Source organism: Strix aluco, chromosome 3 (assembly GCF_031877795.1).
Source record: "Strix aluco isolate bStrAlu1 chromosome 3, bStrAlu1.hap1, whole genome shotgun sequence".
Taxonomy (NCBI): Eukaryota; Metazoa; Chordata; class Aves; order Strigiformes; family Strigidae; genus Strix; species Strix aluco.
Window position 1 is genome coordinate 76,555,815 of NC_133933.1, and position 21,157 is coordinate 76,576,971.

Genomic DNA, 21,157 nt, shown 5'->3' on the forward strand with positions numbered 1-21,157 from the left:
TGGTTTTGAATACCAGTAAAGCTAAGCTGCAAGAAGGGCTGAAACACAGATGATAGTCTGTGATGATTAGCCTTTTTTTTTTTTTTTTTTTGGTAAGAGAAGGATTCAGCTGGTCACCTACAAATGCACAGCTTTTAAACAGACTCTAGGAACTGGCTGCATGTCCTGAGGGCTTGCTGTTTGAAGTTTATATTAACTTTAAGCATAACTTAATGTGTTTATTTTCCTAGACGTTCCCCTCTTCATATTGTAAGTGATAAACTTTCCAAGTTTAAAAGGTAGTTTTCTCCTCTGCAGTTTCTGTATAGAAGTGAATGGAAACTAAGAATATAATTTTGTGTTCCTGTGGGGTGAATAGTGCATTGAGTCCAAAGACAAAGAGGGAAGCCAGCATAGCAGGCATGAGGTAATATATGTAGTCTGTGTGCCAAATGTGAAATAAGAAACATCTGCAGTTTGTATTTTGAAGTTCTGTTTTATGCAAATGCTCTATCTGGAAGTGGAAAACTCACAGGAGTGCCATCAACAATTGGACTGAATTCCTGGTCTTGCTCCTGTCAGTGATGAAAGCAAACCTCTTTCTTTCCTGACAGGGGTAGGAATTTCATCAGTGGGTTGATATTTGACTACATCTAAATGCTGTCTGTATAAAAATTATAAAGTGTGTTACTAATTTGAATTCTTGTTTTTTGTACTTTCTAGAACAGAAATCTGGGAGGCTGAGTCCATTAGTACATACACTGTGTCAGTCTAAGGATTTCACTACCTTTTAAGCTAGCACAGTGCTGTGTTGAACACAGCTTTCTGCTAGTTGAACAGATTTTGTCCTCCATGGTAAAGCCAGCAGGGATTTATGCCTATCTCACTCCAATTTAGAATCTGCCTTAATGTGCAATTTGGCAGTACGGATAAGCCTAGTTACTAGCTAGTTACTGCTGGGCATCAGAATTGTGCCTGTACCTTCCCACTCACTCCTTGGCACTGCTTCTAGTCTGACCCCTTGCTGAGTCAGTTTAGGAAAGCAAATTAGCAGGTAACCTTTTGTGTAAATGGGGACTGTTTGTTCCTGAACCACTTTCTGTGGGGTCTGGGGTGGCAGGGCTTACACTGGGGAAGTGACAGCAAATACGTGGCTGGGAAAGGTGACCAGCCTTTGCGGAGCAGCTGACCACTAGATCCGATTAGCTCTAATGTCAAACAGTATTCTCAGCAAAAACCCATTTTAGCCAGCGGCATAAGCTAGCCAGCTGGACTCTTTGTTGGAAAGACAGAGCTGGGCACCTCTTATATTTTATGGGCTCTGGTGTGGGGAGTTGATGGAGAGTGAACTACCTGATTGTCTTTTAACTGCCATGGCAAGATTCTCTAAAGCTCATCTGTCAAATTGACGTTTTAATTTTCCTTAGTTCCCATTCTTTCTTCTAGATTACATATTTTCCTGCACAAGAAACCTTGTAACTTGTTATACAGTGCCATACACTTTGTAAAGTCAGAAAACTTGTAACTTGTGAAAGGTCACACTGAAATACTGTTTTGTATAGCAGACAAAGCGTTTATAGCTATAATTATCTATGATGAGAGATTGTACATTTAGCCATTTGGGGGGGGGGGGGGGGGGATGGCTTAACTTTTATTAAGGAATTTCAGAGGCAAAAGCTGGAGGTTTTGTGACACGATCTACTTAAAGTTTAGCTCTCTTAAGAAATTGGAGCACAAGTTTATTCCTTAAAATATGACCCTAATCAGGTTCTTCTAATTGATACTACCAATTGAGCATATGTTTGCTTTGAGGATTGTATTTTGAGGATTTTTTTTTGTTTGGGTTTCACTCTTCTACTTTCATTTTTCTCCTCTACAATTTTACCACGTTTTTCTCTCTAGTAAGTGAATTCTTTTGCACATGAATAGTACAGAGGACAGGCATGGGCCTTTGTATGCCAGGCGGTATGTTATCAGGCTGTACAAATAAAAATGCTGGTAAAAAGGTCTCTCCCTCAATATTCTTCTGCTTAAACTCATGCATCCCTGTTTTTCTTTCCCTGCTTCCCTCTATATCTGTACGTTTTTATCTTTCTTCATACTTAGGATTGCTCTAGTCAGTTTCCAACTGAAAAACTGGGAGAACTTAAGCAGTTTGCAGGCTCTGTAGAGAAAGCACACTAGTAAAGGATACGAATCCTTGGAATGAATCATACTTCAGCTATCTGACATTGTAAAATGCTTTTGAGAAACTGAAATGTAAAAATTCAGTAGTTAGGGCTGTCGTTTCATCCCACTTTCCCCTGCGCCTTTTTGCACTTAGATTAAGTCGTATCATACACCTACTCTCAGCTGCATTCATGTGAGAGGAGGGACTAGTACCTTCTGGTACCTCAGTGCATGGCCAGCTGTTAAGAGCTGTGAGCTTCCACCACCACCTCCAGAGTGTTTGTGATAAGGGTCCTGAAACTGTCTTCTGGCTACCTTCGTGAAAGCTTTAGAAACCCTCTCTAACTGGTGTACTGCTCATCTCAGAAGACAAGAGGTTGGATTGTAGACCTGGAACTTGTTTTGAACGTTTGTATTAATAAAAGTTGCAATTTGTTTTGCAGAAGGATCCTAGAGATGACATGCACCTTGTAAATACTTGTCTTGGGGTCAGGGTTAGGATGCCAGTTTTTTAACATTATTTTCAGGGTATTTATTTGTCCATATAACTTTTCTTTTTGCCTGTGTCTGCAAGGAGCATTTACGTGCCTGGTTCTTTTTATTGTGTTAGGATATCAGATGGAATTAATCCAGTTCAGCTTTTATTTCACCTTTGATTGAAGGAGGCTGCTGTTGCCCCATTCTATCAGCTGAAGGTCAGCTTTTTTTTAAAAGCTATATAAATATGTTTAAGTATGACATCTGTTCTCATGTCTACATTTTGGAAAGGGTGTTTTTGCATTTTAAGTTCCCCTGCCTCCATTTCCTTTTCTCACTATTTGTGTCATCTTTCCAGCAGTTGAAAAAAATAGCCTATTTATTGGCAAAGAATTATTGTGCAGAAACATGCACCAAAGTGAGGTTTTCTTTAATCTTTCAGCAGTAATGATGTTGCAGCTATGATGAGTAAACTTAAATGTTTTCCAGCTGAAGTAACTTGATTCCTACAATACAGCAAACAGTTCACTGAGAGACCATTTGTGTGTTGATTTGTAGGCTTCTCCTTTTGAAGAGATGTGTGGTTGCTCAGCCCGGTGGGCTAGGGCAAGAGTGCAGAAGAGAGGCTGCAAACCTTTGAAGGATTCATTGAGAAGGGGAGGTGGGGAGGAGAGGAGAAGTTGCAACTGGGCTAGGTTCAGCAATGTCAGGGGTCTGTATGAATAAGCATGGGGAAACTGGGTTGAAAGTGGGTTGACTTATTTCAAAATACTACTGTGTGATCTTCTAGCGCAATTAGTAGGGTTTTGGTAAAGTTGTTGATGGTCAGGGTGAACCAAATAACTTGAGCTGACATGCTGACTCTCCATGAAAGAGCTTCAGGCAGGCTTCAGTGCCATCGTGGCATGAAATACTGTTGTACAGCCTGGTCACATCTGTGATAACTAGAATGAGCTTTGCATAGTTGTCAGTTTTGATAGCACTGTAGTGAGATGTCCCCTTTGGAATTTTTTGACTGTATAAATTTACACTGGCTGTCAGGGGTGATTCGCTTCTGGTCGCAAACTATGTTGAAGTCATGGTGGGGAATAGAGAAATCAGTATCGTTAAGTTAGGATGTATCTGCTGTGAAACCCAGTCAAGTCTTTAGCTGTTGTTTTCCATGAAGCATCTAGGTGAAATAACAGTATCGTAGCTGTCACTTAAAATAGTACTTTCTACATTCAAACATGTTAGAGGTATTTTAGGAACCAAATATAAAGACGGTGGTGTTATTATTTTGTATATGTAGATCATATGAGATCCGTGCATGCCACTGAAATTAGGAGTGGTAATGATCCAGAATTAACTTGGTGCCTTCCTGCCAGCAGTAGCTGACATGGTTCTGTAATACACAGAAAAAGATACATGTTTTTGTGGAGTGAAATTTCAACAACTGGTCTGTTCTAATAAATAATCTACTTCCAGCACTTTATAAGCTTAGGTAACTGATCTGTTTTAAATGCCTAGGCTGGAAACACAGCACTATGCCAGTATATTTAACTGGCCAAATTCAAGGACGCAGTCAACTGTTTGTAAAAACAAGGCTCCCTCTGAGATTTGTTTGGGATCTTGGATGTATTTTACTTGTCATGTTTGTCTTTGGAAATCACAGCCAGGTATGTTGACACTACTTTCCTTTCTTTTCTGTTAAATGCTATGAAAGGTAGATTTTCCTGACCCAGTAAGGAGTGATTGTAGGCAGATGGTAATATGCAGTTTAGCACCACAAATATCTATTAGAAATTTTTGTTGCTTTTCTTGCCCCACTCTGTATCTTGGGCAGATGGACACTAGCTGTTGATTGGCAGGTTTGAGATTAGAGCAGCAGGGTAAAGCAGGTGTGCTAGCTAAGCAGCATGGGGACTCCTGTGTATCTTCCCCCCCCTCTTATGCTTGGTTCTTTTAGTGTCGGCTGTTTGCTGCATGAAAGATCATGTATTTACAGAGAACTGTTGAAAAGAAGATGGGGAGCATAAAGCAGGGTGCATAGTGATTGGTGATTCTTCAGGACTTGGCTTGGAAGGTCAGTTTCAAATAATGAAACTGATAAATGAATTCTTAAATAGTGGCTTGGACTAATGATGTCTTATTTTATGGGTTGTGTTTCTTTATTGCAACTTGGGTAATTACCTTCCCTGAGCGATGGGGAGGAGGCCTGCTCTTTGGCACTTCGAATTGGATACACATGACTTACTGTTGAGACTTAATTACTGAGTCTGTTTCTACTATCTTGTTGCTTTTATTTGGCCATTTATGGGAGCGACTTCAATTAGCTTTGAAAAGCTTCTTTTCATGTAGACAGTTTGTTTTTGTAATGGCCTTCTATTGTGCAGAATCACCATTAGGTCAGCAAGGTAAAACAATGATGTGGACACGCCATAAAACATTAAAAAATGTAGACTCCTGGAACGTGTTATTAGCTCCCTTTTTTAAAAAAATGCAGCACATTTAATGTCAGGACTTCTGTGGGAGGCAAAGAGAAAGCGTTTCTTGAAGTGATCACATGCAACCATGTTCTGTTGGCACATCTAGAATAGGTTAAAAAGCACATACTCTTTACCTAGTCAAATTCAAATTCTAAACCAATTCTCTTTCTTGGGACATATCCCTTTTAAATGCAGAGTCTGCTCCTGAACTGTAGGAGCCCAGTGAGTGAGGAAAATGACTGTTCCCATCCATGCCAGCCCCTGTCCATGCCTCTGTGTACAGGATGGCTGTAAGGGAAGGCACGATGCTAGTGACAGCACCGTGGGCGCTCTCCTGCTGCGTGCAGCCAGCTGTGCGTTACAAGGGGTAGCAAGAGGGAGCACCTGAGTGGAGAGATCCTTCTGGAGCCCAGAGCACCGTGCAGAGAGACTGGAGTGTTTCCCTGGAGAGCCAGATGGGATCTGGCAGGCCTGTGCTGAGCCAGAGCTAGTAAACTCTACAGGCCTCATGCTGATCTGTGTGTAGCTATGGATGTGTACCAGCGCTTACCTATTCAGGCCTGCCAGCTCGAGAATCAGGCTTCATGAATTAACTTAGAAATGCTGAACAGCCCCCAGGTGCAAAGGCGCTCCACAGAGTGTTGCGTTAATGCTGTGTTTTGCCAGCAAGTCCTCCTGGACCTGTGCTTCAGCGCCACACTTGGGGCTTGATGTGTCCCCAGGCTGTGTGCGTGTAGGTGTAAAATTGAGAATAGATTATAGTAGGGTGTTTTGTGATGCTTTTTATTTCCTCAGCTTACAGTATCTACAGAGATCCCTCTGGAGATGACTGTTTGCCCCCTCTAGTATGTTAACCCTTTTTGTTGAGTCTAGTTGCACTGTATTGTTGTATCTTTTGGGATATATTGCAAATGTTTGGAACACGAGAGAGTCTGATGAGACGTTAGGAGAACGTTCTTTGCATGGAGGGTGGTTAAATGCTGGAACAGGCTGCCCAGAGAGGTTGTGGAACTTGTGTCACTGAAGGCGTTCAAGATGCAGCTGGACTGGGGCGGGGTGGGGGTGGGGGGCTGTATATGGATGGTTATAGGTACTTGAACATTTGTCTAATGAAGAAATCTAAAGAGTTTGAGACTTAATGCTACCACTACTGCACATTAAATCACCACAGCATTATCTGCTGCGTTTCTCTTAACACTTGTTTAATGTCATAAAAGCTGAAATGTCACTGAAGAGTTGTATTGTGGAGAACAGCATAATAAAGGATAAATGAAACTAAATTTCTCTTCTATAAACATATCTTAAATGTCTCCTAAATCAGAACTGTCTCTGGCTTAATTAGCTCAGGCTCCCATAAGTCAACTTTACTCTTGCTGGAATAGCTAGATACCGCTTGAGAAGTGTGAAGTGGAACTCTTGTGGAAACTAGACCTATTTAGAGGGAGGGATGGAAAAATTACTGTTCCCAAAGCAGCCAGAGTGTGCAGTGAAAAATGTGTTGGATGGTAGGAGAGGGAGAAATGTCCCAGTTTCTCACTAGCTGTATGCAAAACTATCACATTTCGGTATGTTAGATGATGACACAGAGAGGGTGGTATGACGAATGACACCTGGAGCGGTGTTTGCTTAGGATCTTGGCTGGGACTTCCTTACAGGGTGTGACTGGTGAGCCATGGGCTGTCTCATTCATGTCTGGCTCCTCTGATCTTCTGTTCTGCTGCCTCACCCTTTTAGACTTGAAAGCTACTTAATGAAATAATTAAGAGATAAGACACTTTTGGCGAGGAAAAGCAAAAAGTTTAAGAAAGAGAAGAAAAAACGTTGCACAAGGTATGGCTAAAGTAGAATGAAGGGAAAGGAGAATTGAGTGATTCTGAACTGTTAGAAAAGATAGGAAAACATGTTAAAGGGAAGAAAGGGCAGTAACCTCAAAGGAGAATGAAGCTGAGACAAATGAGATGGACAGGCATATCTAAGACCTCCAAGAACCTACTGGCAGAAAGTAGACTGTCTTAGATGCCATGTTAGAGTTAACTAGTGCATACAGTAAGGAAGCATGTACTGTATTCCTCAATTTGCAAGTGACTTGGCGAGCAGCTGTTATCACTTTGACTAGCAGATCTTTATGCTATATGGGGAATATGTATGTATTCATATATATGTGGGGTAGGTTATACACACATGTATTCATTTTTGCATCCTTTTCTAAACTATTTTATTTACTGGGAAACAAGTACAGCTGGAAATAGCAATGATCTGCAGATGTCATTGCAGATGCAAATTGCTGTTACAACTTTGGATGGACACTGCTGAAAATGTTTAAATGACCTAAAAATAACCATATGTAGCATAAGAGACATTGTATGTGAACTGATACTTCATGAGTCATTTCCTGCTGAAAGTGTTATGCAAAGCTAACTGCTAGAGGGGTGTTTGTATGTGATTATATATAAAATCAAGACCAGGCCATGGTTTTTTCCCAAGGATCTTCATGTGGCTCTGCTGGTTTGGAGTGTGAACATGATGATCAGTATTTTGCCTGAAAACAATGCTCAGGTTTAGATATTGACTATTGAAAACTGTGATGGTCCTCTGGGGTTGTACTCTGTGGTGTATTTTTCCCTCGAGACTGACTATAAAGTAGGCCACACATTCTCAAAAATTCCTTGAACAGAGAAACTATTTGCTGCACTGAATTGTACTTTAAAATTTAATATTTTAATGATTATTTAAATAAAGAAATTAAAATAACCAAAATAAAACAAACCTAGATGGATAAATGTCTTACAAAGACAGCTTGTATGTGGCTACTATGTGCCTGCTTGAGCTGGTAGTGTATCTCTTGATAGCTGGAAACGACTGATAAGAGTGAGACATAATTACTTTAGATATCAGTGTTAACAATTTCATTGCTGGCTTTAGTTTATCACCTAGGTCATGTGGTTTACACACAGTTGGAAATGACTGTATTTCACTGGCCAAATCTTTAACTGGTTTCTGTCATAAAATTCGTTCATCTTTCTGATTCTATTTAAATGCTTGCAATGCAAAATTCTGCTCTGAGTTGAAAATCACTTCTAGGATAGGAGTTGTATAATAAATGTCTTGTTAAAGTTAGTGCCAGAACAGCTTAAGGGTCATGTTTTTAAATAATAAAAATGTATATACTGGAAGTTTTTGGAAAGCTTCCACCTAGCAAAAGGATTTTAGTAAAAAACAGAAAAAACCCAAAACATTGGCACAGAGTCTGGCTCAAACCTGAACTGTGAAACATAGGCTTCAGTTTTCATCTTGACCAGTATTTTGTTGTTGACTTCTGTACTGTATCTGTAATGACAGACTTCTGGCTTCCTTCTTTATAGGCTCAGATTATTCCTCAGTGGGATGGTTACCTGGTACTGAATCCCTGTGGCAGTCCACAACCATTTCATCAAGCAGTCAAAGCAATCCTGTCAGAAGACACAGTATAGCTTCCGACAGCGGGGACACTGGGATTGGTACCTCCTGTTCTGATAGTGTGGAAGGTGAGTTGACACTGTTAAGTTTTGGATGTTTCTAAGAGAGAAACAATCCAAAATGTTTTAAAGGTATGTTTCCCAGAATAACAGTACTTTTCCAAAGCTGTTGAGTGCATGCAGTTCTTTGTTTTGCTGTCTGGACCAAGTAATTGTTTTGGTGAGGTTTAATGAATTTACTTCTGCATGAGTTGTGTGCGTTAACTTGCATCCCTGCCACAAAGCTTGGTACTTGTGTTAGATCTTTTGATAATTGCAGTTACAAGAAGTCAGATTTATACAGGGAAGTAATATCCCCTACTACAGCACTTGATAAACAAGTGATAAAAGCAGAGAAACGTTTCAGGGAGTTGATGAGAGGACAATGCTTTCTGGTATTTATTGTGTGTGTCAGCAAAGAAAGCTTACTCATTGGGAGGAATATGGGGTGTATTATCTTCTCACTTCTTTCTTCTGTGGGAAATAAGTTTACAATTTATTGCATGGCATTTGACACATAGTCAAAGATCTTTAAGGAGCATCAACAGTATCTAAAGATTTTTAAAACTTAGTTTGGACTACATCATGATTTCTCAAAGTTGATCTGATCAGGGAGGGGTTCAGACTCTAAGGTAGCAGCATCTCCGTAACACTGGCACCCTCCCTATGGAATGTGTCACTGGAATTAAGCCTGAATGGGAGTGAGACTAGGCAGTAATAAGGCTTGAGGTTTTCTTCTTGCACAGCCTTATTTCCCAGTAAGATTTTTCAAGACTAAGGTACAAGAGCAGGACCGTGATATACTTTTCTCTAGCGCCTTTCTATGCTTGGTAGATTTTTAAAAAAGGGTAGGTGAAATGAGGAAGAAGTAGTAGAAGTGAAGTAAGGAATGCTGAATCAGTGTAAGAGCCAGAAGTCTATAAGGGGCCTTGAGCATTCCTGAGGAGCAGTCTGAATGCCTCAGAGTTAAGTCTGTCAGGCCTCTTTGCACACAAGGAAATCCTTTCCACCCTCTTCCTGTTGCATCTGTCAGTTGGAAAGGAACTCCATACGAGAGTCCCCCTGGTTTGCTTTCTGGTTACTTTCATTTCTAAACCTTTATTAGCTTTAGCAAAATAAAGGTTTTGCTCAAATACTCAAATTCTTGGGTGTAAACCTGGAATAGTAATGGTTATTAAGGCAGAAGCCTTACTGCTTTTTCCTTGCTTTTTCTTTTTTAAGAGATGTAAGGGGAATAAAGCGCTCTCATGGTGTGTATATATACAGATTTACAATCAGACTCACCCAGGTATTGCACAGTAGTATTTTAAGATGCGGCATTTGAATTAAAAACATGCTCTCCCCTCCCCCCATTTGAGGGCTTCCCCATTTGAGGGGAGGGAGGAAGGAGAGGAAATGAAACAGCACCTCCTCATCAGATGTTCTCCTGGCTAAAGAGGAGAACAGAACAACTGTTCTTGGGGGCAGGGAAGAGGGATGGCACACTGATACAATCACAAGTTTGTTAGGCATGTTACCAGTTAACTAATAACTCTGTCCGTTTGCCTGCTTTTAGTAGATCTTTGCTACGAGCTGCTTTTGGGGTTTCTCAAAGTAAAATAAAGCAGGGGAAAGTTGCACCAATAGATAGTTCATGAAGTTTGCACCTTTGGCAATGCTTGACAATGTATACTTAATGTTATTGATTTCCTGCACCTTGTTTGAAAAACTTGCAGTAGCTGAAAAGAAAACCTTACAGAAAAAAGGGGGGGAAACCTAAATGTAAAATGAAAGTTAATGGAAAGAGCATATGACAGGTTTGGAAACTGAATGTATGTTTTTAGTGGAAAGTGCTGTTGCTTATGATACCTCGTTGTCTGCATCTGTCAAGCTGCCCCCTCCCCACATCCATGCAAAGAAAAGAGTATCATTGTGATCTGTGGAACTGCCAGGCCAGACTGGTAATTGCAGACTTGATGCTGGCCATCTGCTCTCAATGTGGTGCTTGGAAGAAGCCCTTGGGGATTTTTCAGAGGAAAATTTTTTTCACAAGTCAGCAGATCATTACAATTTTTAACAATGCTCAGAGAATGAAACGTGGCCTTGCCACAGAATTAACATTAACATCTGCTTTAATTCTGGAAGTTGCAGGTGAATTCAGTTGTACAGATGTGTGGTTACTAGTAAATATGCTGGTGCAGATAATGGAGCTCAGATGCATTTAAAATCTGTGTTTACTGATTTCCCTTTCATCTTAAATGTTCCTTCAAATTCATCTTTTTACTCGTACTTCATTTCAGGAGCACTCATTCTTTTTGAAAGTGTGAGGTTTAAAGAATAGTGCCAAGTAGCTCTTGTGTTTGGCTCAAACCTATATAGTTTAGAGGTGAGATGGGTTTTGACAAAGATAAGAGGAAGAGAAGTCTTACATATTAAAATGTATTCAGTTGGTTGTTTGTATATTATGTTGTGCAAAGGTAGGAAAATTGGGAACTGAAAAATTAGTGGAGTTTCACTGTTGAAGTTGAGCAATGTTGATGTGCACTGGGGGAATCTGAGGAGAGAAATTTAGAAACCATAAATGTGGAGATGTTAGTTTGGGTAGAATAGATCTAAATTTTTTAATTCAGAGTGCTCTTAATTTAAGGATAAAAAGGCATTTTATCTCTGTGTAAACTACAGTTAACATGGTTGTTTGGTTTGTGGGTTTCCTGTCAGTAAGTGGTTCTGGATTCAGATCAGGTTTTGAGTGAGATAAAAGTAATTATTGTATTCTGTATGGAGGAGGAGGAAAAGATTTTGATATGGTCTTTTCCAGGTTCTTTTTTCTTTTTAAACTTAACTCTACTTGTAAGTCAACTCCTTTATTGCTGTTTTCAACTTGTTCTGTACAAGTCTGCCTGAATAGTTTACTCTCGGGCATTGATTTGCAGCTAAGTCTTCAGAAAAATCTCATATTGTCTGTTAAGAAATATGGTGGAAGTGAAATGTAGAGCCCTGTGAAACTGTTGAAAAGTTTCTGCATTTCTGGTAGAGTAGGAGATTGTGTTCAGGATGAGTTGTGTGGAAGAAAAGGTTTTAGTTGGTGGCTGACAGCTGATCAACTATCAGCAAAGACTATCTGAATGGTCTTGTTCTTCAGTGAGTTTTCCTTCTCACTGGCAACTCTGAAATTGGCAGGTATAACATTTGTGGCTTATGCTTATAGGGACAAAAGATAGCTCTCAACACCTAACAGCTATGCTATGTTTAGGTTCTTTAGATTTAGGTTGTCTCTTAAACTTCAGAGTTTGACCAAAAGGTCGTTGTTACTATTTCAGAACTGAAGCTAAAAGAGGAAAGAAGATTAAGGGGAGGTGGGTGGCAGAAAAAACCCTCTCTTATAATGAAAAAATGCAGGTATAAAGTTCTGAAAACTTTCAGTTACAGGATCTTGTGTCTTTTATCTTTGTGCAACTCAGAAGTCTTTCAAATGGAAGCAGATTGTGGTAAACTTCTAAATTATGACTTCTCAGACTCACTGTCTACATTAAACGTGTGGTCTAGATTAAGGTGCTTCTCTTACAATTTACAGTATCTATTAGGAAAAAGGCATTGAGATACTTGTATGGAAATATGCAACGCATTCATGAGGCACCATGTTTCCTATTCTCCATTATACGTCCAGTTCTTAATAATCACTGTGACACCTGTGCCAGTCATCCATTGATCTCTGTATAACCATTCTTTCAGTACGCTTTACATAAGAAACATGAAGTCTATATTTTAAGCATTTTTGAGACTGTTTTTATTTGGGTTACCTAATTAGAGAATGAGGGTCTTATCAGAAATTAAATGGGCTACAAACCCCAGCAGGGTTTTTTCCCCTGTGCACGTTCTGAGGGGTAAGAACTAGATACCGATGTGACAAGATACAGGGCCCACGTGGCTCTTGCAGGCTAAAACATTTTCTTCCATCAGATAAGCTTGCTGTGCAGTGGAAAGTTCCTTATAAAGCAGATCTTTCTCCCTTACTATTAAATATGATTCTTGATTTATCATTTCTGGTTGCAAACTAATAGGCATGAAAATTTATAGTGTGTTGTTTTCCTGGAAAGAGAGATCAGATGCAGAGAATGAATTACTACTTTTATACTGGGGAGTTGCATTCTGCTCGTAACTTTTTAAAAAAACTTTTTAAACTTCCCTCCCCCCGCCCCCTGGTAGAAGTGTTGATTTAAGATGGATGGGTAATTGTGTTTCTTTTCATATAGAAATCTGAATAAGCGTCATCTGTTCACGATTTAAAACGCTGTTCCATCGCTGTATATAGAGGTTGACTTTGGGAGAGGAGTTTCACAAGTGATGGTTCAGGGTGTATCGTGGACTACATGCAGCATGCTTGATAATTGTCACTGCATTTTGTGTAGATACAACTTCTCTGGAATGCTTAACTGATAGAATAGGAACTCGTTTTAACATTATGAGACCCAGAGGAGTCTCTTGTCTCTCATTTTGAACTGAATATGTTAACTTTAATGGATTAAAAAAATCTAATTAGTTCAATTTAATTGTAGCATTTCTTGATACGCCTGGGAACATGATCCAGCTCCAAAGATACTTGATTTTGCTATTTCAAGCACTCCTCTTCCAGAAGGTCCTGAGCATGGTATTCTAACACTCTTCTTTTTTTCCTTCAGCAAAAAGAAAAAAAGTTAATAAATACAGCTATTGAAAATAGTGAAAAGCAGAATTGAATTTCAGGAGACAAAGTCTGAGTATCTTGCGGGGGGGTTCTTTAGTTTAGCACGCTGCTAAGGATAATGGGGTTGAGAATGTGTACAGGTCAAATACTAGTCTGCGCTATCAGTTTTGATGTCAGGAAGGTGCAATGGCATGAAGATTCTAGATCTTGAGAGCTAGTAGTGTACTTTGTGCTCATTGTCTACTGTGCTCTGTAAGTTTTTGGAAGATGATGGATTTTCAGAGAAGTCCCTGAACTTGATCAAGTTGTGGTTAATCTCTGTGCCTTTGGATCCTGGCAAGTATTGGCATAAGTTTGGCAAAGTAGCTTGATTATTTGGAGGATAGAAAATAATTAGGTTTGAGGCATTTTTCCTTGGTTTTTCCTTCCTCCCTGCTTGCCAAGTCTCACGTTGTGAAGCAGTGTCCTGCCCTCTGAGTCAGCCTTATTGTGTTGGATATTATCTATCCTGACAATCAGAAATGCGCACTTCACTTAAGCCTGTATTAGGCTCTGTTTTTTGTATAAGATGTACTGTCATCTCTTGGTAGAATGAAGTGTCTATATATCTGAGGGGAATATAAATATTAATGCTCAGAGATTGGCTGTTTATTTTCTAGGTTTTTTTGGTAGGATCTAAACAAAACTTAAACATGGGTTATTTCAGAATTCTAGTACTCTATTTTCAGGATTTAATGGATAGGAAAAAATGATGCTAATAAATTTCCACTAAAATAAGACATGAAGAAGTTGCTTCAAATGACAGTAGCGTGCTCCCTGTGTGAATCTGTATACTCTGAATTGGAAGTTGGCTTGAACTAATCTAAAGGCACTCACTAGTTCCACATGTGAATGTTCTGCAGAGAGAAATAGATGCTGCTTTAACTTCATACTTTGCCTTTTGTGATAGTTTCTCCATAGAAACAAACTTACAGTATGCACATGCTCAGTTTGCTTTACATAAAAAATACTAGCAGGCTTTTTCTCTAGCTAGTGGGAGTGTTCTGCCCAGTGAACTTGGTGGATTTTGCCTTCAGCTAACACCAGTACTTGGCTTTTAGAAAAATTACTTGTTTGTTCTAATCAGAAATAACTCCTTGCAAATAAATTGTGCTTACTTAGGATTTGGCAGCATTCACTTTGATACTGTGCAAAAAGTTATTCCTATCGTACATATTTTGGAAGCTATGTCACTGACTGATATCAGAATGAATGCGTTTAAGATTGGGGGGGGGGGGGGGGGGAGGGGGGGTTGTCCCGCACTGGCAGGTAAGCGCTGCCCCCCCCCCCCCCCCCCTCCAGTGGGATGGGAGAGAGAGAGGATCAAAAGAGCAAAAGCAAGGAAAAAAACCCAAACTTTTGGGTGGAGATAAAGACAGTTTAAGGGAAATAAAAAAACAACCAACCAAAAATCAAGTGATGTAAAAGCACCACCAACAGACCTATGCCTAGCCTGTCTCTGAGCAACAAATACTTTGGAACAAAACTGCCCCCCCCCCCCCCCCCCCGCCGTTTTATTGCTGAGCATGACATTACACAGTATGGCATCTCTTCGGTATTTCAGGTCAGCTGTCCCAGCTGTGTCCTTTCCCAACCTCTTTTGCACCCCCTCGCTGGGTAGAATCATAGAATCATCTAGGTTGAAAAGGACCTTGAAGATCATCTAGTCCAACCTTTGACCTAGCCTTGGCAGTTTCCAACTACACCATATCCCTCAGTGCTATGTCGACCCTACTCTTAAACACCTCCAGGGACGGGGACTCCACCACCTCCCTGGGCAGCCCATTCCAACACCTAATAACCCGTTCTGTAAAGAAATGCTGCCTAATATCCAGTCTAAACCTTCCCTGGTGCAACTTGAGGCCATTTCCCTCTTGTCTTATCACTCATTACTTGGTTAAAGAGACTCATCCCCAGCTCTCTGCAACCTCCTTTCAGGTAGTTGTAGAGGGCGATGAGGTCTCCCCTCAGCCTCCTCTTCTCCAAACTAAACAACCCCAGTTCCCTCAGCTGCTCCTCATACGACCTGTGCTTCAGACCCTTCACCAGCTTTGTTGCCCTTCTCTGGACACGCTCGAGTAATTCAATGTCCTTTTTGTAGTGAGGGGCCCAAAACTGAACACAGGAATCAAAGTGCGGCCTCACCAGTGCTGAGTACAGGGGTACGATCACTTCCCTGTCCCTGCTGGCCACGCTATTTCTGATACAAGCCAGGATACCATTGGCCTTCTTGGCCACCTGGGCACACTGCTGGCTCATGTTCAGCCGGCTGTCAATCAACACCCCCAGGTCCCTCTGTGACTGGCAGCTCTCCAGCCACTCCTCCCCAAGCCTGTAGCGCTGCTGGGGGTTGTTGTGGCCCAAGTGCAGCACCCGGCATTTGGCCTTATTGAAACTCATGCAGTTGGCCTTAGCCCATCGCTCCAGCCTGTCCAGATCTCTCTGCAGAGCCTCCCTACCCTCGAGCAGATCAACACTCCCACCCAACTTGTGTTGTCTGCAAACTTACTGAGGGTGCACTCGATCCCCTCGTCCAGATCATCAATAAAGATGTTAAACAGGAGTGGCCCCAAAACCGAGCCCTGGGGGACACCACTCGTGACCGGCCTCCAACTGGATTTAACTCCGTTCACCACAACTCTTGGGGCCCGGCCATCCAGCCAGTTTTTTACCCAGCAAAGCGTGCGATCATCCAAGCCTCGAGCAGCCAGTTTCGCCAGGACAATGCTGTGGGAAACGGTGTCAAAGGCCTTACTGAAGTCGAGATAAACTACATCCACAGCCTTTCCCTCATCCAGTAAGTAGGTCACCCTGTCGTAGAAGGAGATCAGGTTTGTCAAGCAGGACCTGCCTTTCATAAACCCATGCTGACTGGGCCTGATCATCTGGTTGTCCCGCATGTGCTGTATGATGGAGCAGCTCATCCTGAGTACCATCAGCTTCCCAGGCACCGACGTCAAGCTGACAGGCCTGTAATTTCCTGGATCATCCTTCCGACCCTTCTTACATATGGGCGTCACACTGGCTAGTTTCTAATCTGTCGGGACCTCCCCAGTCAGCCAGGACTGCTGGTAAATGATGGAAAGCAGCTTGGCGAGCACCCCAGCCAGCTTCTTCAGCACCCTCGGGTGTATCCCATCAGGTCCTATAGACTTGTGTGTGTCTATGTGATGCAGTAGGTCACTGACTCTCTCCTGGATTGCGGGGGGGTTGTTCTCCCAGTCTCTGTCTTCTGGCTGAGGAGGCTGGATTCCCTCAGTACAACTAGTCTTGTTATTAAAGACTGAGGCAAAGAAGGCATTAAGCACCTCAGCCTTCTCCTCATCACTTGTTACCATGTTTCCTCCTGCGTCTAGCAGGGGATGGAGGCTCTCCCTGGTCTTTCTTTTGCTGTTGACATACTTATAGAAACATTTCTTGTTGTCCTTGATTGCTGATGCCAGGGTAATTTCCAGCTGGGCTTTAGACCTCCTGATTTCTGCCCTGCATAGCCTCACAGCCTCTTTGTAATCACTGTGAGTGGCTAGTCCCTTCTTCCAAAGTCTGTAAACTCTCCTTTTCTCCCTGAGTTCCAGCCAAAGCTCCCTGTTCAGCCAGGGGGGGTCTTCTCTGTTGCCGGCTTCTCTTACAGCACCTGGGTACTGCCTGTTCCTGAGCCATTAACACTTCCTTCTTAAAGAGTGCCCAGCATTCCCGGACCCCTATACCCTTCAGGATCATCTCCCAACGTATCCTTTCAAGCAGGTGCCTAAACAAGACAAAGTCAGCCTTTTGGAAGTCCAGGATGTCAGTTCTGCTTAGCCCTCTCCTGGCCTCTCTAAGAATAGAGAGCTCTATTATTTCATGATCGCTGTGCCCTAGTCGGCCTCCGACCTCCACATCATCCACCAGTCCTTCTCTGTTCACAAAGAGGAGATCCAGCAGGGCACCTTCTCTGGTTGGTTCTCTCACCAGTTGCGTCAGGAAGTTGTCTCCCACACATTCCAGGAATCTCCGGGACTGGTCTCGCTCTGCTGTGCTGTATTTCCAGCAGATGTCTGGGAAGTCTCCCACAAGAACAAGGGCAAACGATCGTGAAATTTCTCCTAAATTAGGGTAGCAGAGACTGTGATGCTGAGAAAGGACTGTTCAGCAATAGCTAAGACACTGGTGTGTTATCAACACTGGTTTTGGTCACCAGTGTAGAACACAGCGCCATAGGAGCTGCCATGAAGAAAATTAACTCTGTCCCAGCCAAACCCATTAGAATCTATGCCCCTTATTCCGTATCATTCACATCATGCTAAGGCGAAGTCTTGGGGAGTTGTTTTTAATGTGTCCTGTAATCTGTATTTTTCAAGTGCGGTGAATATCTGGCTTGCTGGTGGGAAAACAAGGAGCATCACACAGTGATCTTGTCTATATTTAGGTTAGTATCATGAGACCTGGGCATGCCAAGCATCATACATCTTTGCTGAGAGATTTCATGGAGGACTTATCACTTTTCCTTGCTACTGTTACATGCATTCATCAGCTCTGTAACTCAGGATCTCATGAAAGAAACTGAAAAACCACTCTGAAAGTGAGATCAGTTTCAGAGAATAGCAAGAGAGGAACGTTTTGAGCCTTAAACTACCTTTGTATGAATGCTGGAAATGTATTCTGTAACTATTCAATATTTGATGTACATATTCAATTAGCATTTGCAGCCTTATCTGAAAGAATCACAGGACCCCTTTTTAATCCTTTCCACTATAGACAAAGTAGTGCACTTAAGCTGTAGTGATTTGGAATGTAGGCAGTGAGTTGCTTGTAGCTTCCTGCTGAGACAGAAATGACCTGTTGCTGCTGACTGGAGTTCTAGCTTGGGACTTGACAGAGAAGGCTGGTTGCATCCCCAGTAGAAAGGTTTGTAAATCCCTGGTTTTTAAGTTTTACAACACTATCTATTTCTGGAGGGCTGATGCTTTGCTTCTAGTCTTTGTTCGACAGACCTGTTTCTACCGTAATGTATGCACAGATAAAACTTTTTTTTTATAGTGTAAAGTCCAGTTAGTGTGTTTAATGTCGTTCTTTATTTTAGCTGTGATTTCAGTGCACTGATGATAAGGAATTATTATAAAAAACCTTTGAAGTTGCAATGTAAAAGCTCTCTGTTAAAGAGAACCTTTTGCAGGGCCTCACTTGTGTGGTAAATTACATCAGTTTTGGCAGTACAAAAGGCAGCAGTGAGAAAGAACAATGTTCAGAGACCACTCTTACATGAAGCATAGTTATTCCATCTTGCTTCCTTCATCAATGACTTTCTTCAGGTTAGGGGAATTAAGTGTCTGTATGAGAAATACGCAGCAATTTAATTCAAACACAAAGCAATTCAAACACAAAAAGGAAGCCTACAGAGGGTGGTGGAAGCAAGGACAGGTAGCCTGGGAGGAATACAGAGAAACTGTCTGAGCAGCCTGGGATCAGGTTAAGAAAGCCAAAGCCCTGATAGAATTAAATCTGACCAGGGATGTCAAAGGCAACAAGAAAAGCTTCTATAGGTACGTTGGTGATAAAATAAAGACTAGGGGAAATGTGGGCCCTCTCTGAAAGAAGACGGGAGACCTGGTTACCCGGGATATGGAGAAGGCTGAGGTACTTAATGACATTTTTGCTTCAGTCCTCACTGGCAAGTGCTCCAGTCACACTGCCCAAGTCACAGAAGGCAAAGGCAGGAACTGAGAGAATGAAGAACCATCCACTGTAGAAGATCAGCTTCGAGACCATCTAAGGAACCTGAAGGTGGCACAAGTCCATGGGACCTGATGAGATGCATCCACAGGTCCTGAGGGAACTGGCAGATGAAGTGGCTCACCCACTATCCATCATATTTGAGAAGCTGTGACAGTCCGGTGAAGCTCCTGCTGCCTGAAAAAGGGGAAGCATAACTCCCGTTTTTAAAAAGGGAAAAAAGGAAGAACTACAGACCAGTCAGTCTCACCTCTGTTCCTGGCAAGATCCTGGAGCAGATCCTCCTGGAAATTATGCTAGGGCACATGGAAAATAAGGAGGTGATTGGTGACAGCCAACAGGGCTTCACGAAGGGCAAATCATGCCTGACAAATCAGGTGGCCTTCTATGACGGGGTTACAGAGTTGGTGGATAAGGGAAGAGCAACTGACGTCATCTACCTGGACTTGTGCAAAGCTTTTGACACTGCCCCACATGATATCCTTGTCTCTAAATTGGAGAGACATGGATTTGATGAATGGACCCCTTGGTGGGTAAGGAATGGGCTGGATGGTCACACTCCAAGAGTTGTGGTCAACGGCTCAATGTCCAAGTGAAGAGTGGTGACGAGTGGCGTTTCTCAGGGGTCAGTGTTGGGACAGGCGCTGTTTAACATCTTTGTTGGTGACATGGACAGTGGACTGAGTGCACCCTCAGCAAGCTTGCCAATGACACCAAGCTGTGTGGTGCGGTCAACACGCTGGAGGAAAGGGAGATGCCATCCAGAGGGACCTGGACAGGCTGGAGAGGTGGGCCTGTGCAAACCTCATGAAGTTCAACAAGGCCAAGTGCAGGGTCCTGCACATGAGTCGAGGCAATCCCAAGCACAGATACAGGCTGGGCGATGAGTGGATTGAGAGCAGCCCTGGGGAGAAGGACTTGGGGGTATTAGTGGATGGAAAACTGACTATGAGCCAGCAATGGGCACTCGCAGCCCAGAAAGCCAACTGTATCCTGGGCTGCATCAAGAGAAGTGTGGCCGGCAGGTCGAGGGAGGGGATTCTCCCCCTCTACTCTGCTCTTGTGAGACCCCACCTGGAGTCCTGTGTCCAGCTCTGGGGCCCCCAGTGTAAGAAGGGCATGGACCTGCTCGAGTGGGTCCAGAGGAGGCCACGAAGATGATCAGGTGGCTGGAGCACCTCCCTTATGAGGACAGGCTGAGAGAGTTGGGGTTGTTCAGCCTGGAGAAGAGAAGGCTCCAGGGAGACCTTATAGTGGCCTTCCAGTACTTAAAGGTGGCCCACAGGGAAGGGTGGGGGGGGGGGGGGTGTGCCCTTGATCAGGGAGTGTAGTGGTAGGATGGGGGCAATGGTTTTAAAGTGACAGAGAGTAGATTTAGGTTAGATATAAGGAAGAAATTCTTTCCTGTGAGGGTGGTGAGACACTGGAACAGGTTTGCCAGAGAAGCTGTGGCTGCCCCCTCCCTGGAAGTGTTCAAGGCCAGGTTGGACGGGGCTTTGAGCAACCTGGTCTAGTGGCCCATGGCAGGGGGATTGGAACTAGGTGATCTTTAAGGTCCCTTCCAACCCAAACCATTCTATGATTCTATGAAGTGACAAGTCTTACTAGCTGGTCCAGGTTTTGGGTGGAATGAAACAGTTTGAATTGTGGGGACTGGTAAGGGGGGAAAAAAGCCTCCAAGAATACTTGCCTGTCTGCTCATAGGGGGTTTTGTTGCAGTAACTTCACCTGAGTGGGGGTGGGTAACAGCTGGCCTGTTAATTTTCAGGCAGAATAGGTGCAGGTTTGTTTCTTTTGATATGTTAAAATCCTCAGAGAACTGTGACTGTTTTGTTTCTAAAGCAATTAATTATTGTCACTGTGCTTTTTTCTTATATGCTTATTTTTTTCTTATGTTTATCTTGTATGCTTCTTACGCAGTCAAATTTAGAAGGAAAATTGGTGTGGGTTTTTCCCAATGCAAGCATGGTAAAAAATCTTTCGTGTTTTTTCTTTTCTTCCTTTTAAAGGGCTGACAGATAAGATATTTCTATGACAGTGGTTTCATTTGTGTCAGCTGTCATGGAAGTCTGTGTTGTAGAAGTATAGTCTGCTACACAGAGGTCACTGCTTTGCCACTGAAAAGGAATAATCCTTTATTCTAGAAAGTGTATTTC

At 42.4% G+C, this 21,157-nt stretch overlaps 1 protein-coding gene across 3 annotated transcripts in view; it reads left to right on the forward strand.

Annotated features, from left to right (window-relative positions):
- Positions 1–21,157, forward strand: part of CEP85L (centrosomal protein 85L) — a 159,447-nt gene that overhangs the window by 42,170 nt on the left and 96,120 nt on the right. For 2 of the 3 annotated variants that reach the window (XM_074819258.1, XM_074819257.1), the window contains exon 2: positions 8,456–8,617. The exons of the other annotated variant lie outside the window; for it this stretch is intronic. In XM_074819258.1, the coding sequence (XP_074675359.1) occupies positions 8,456–8,617 (162 nt within the window). The remainder of the gene's footprint in view (positions 1–8,455; positions 8,618–21,157) is intronic. 3 annotated transcript variants of the gene reach the window in all.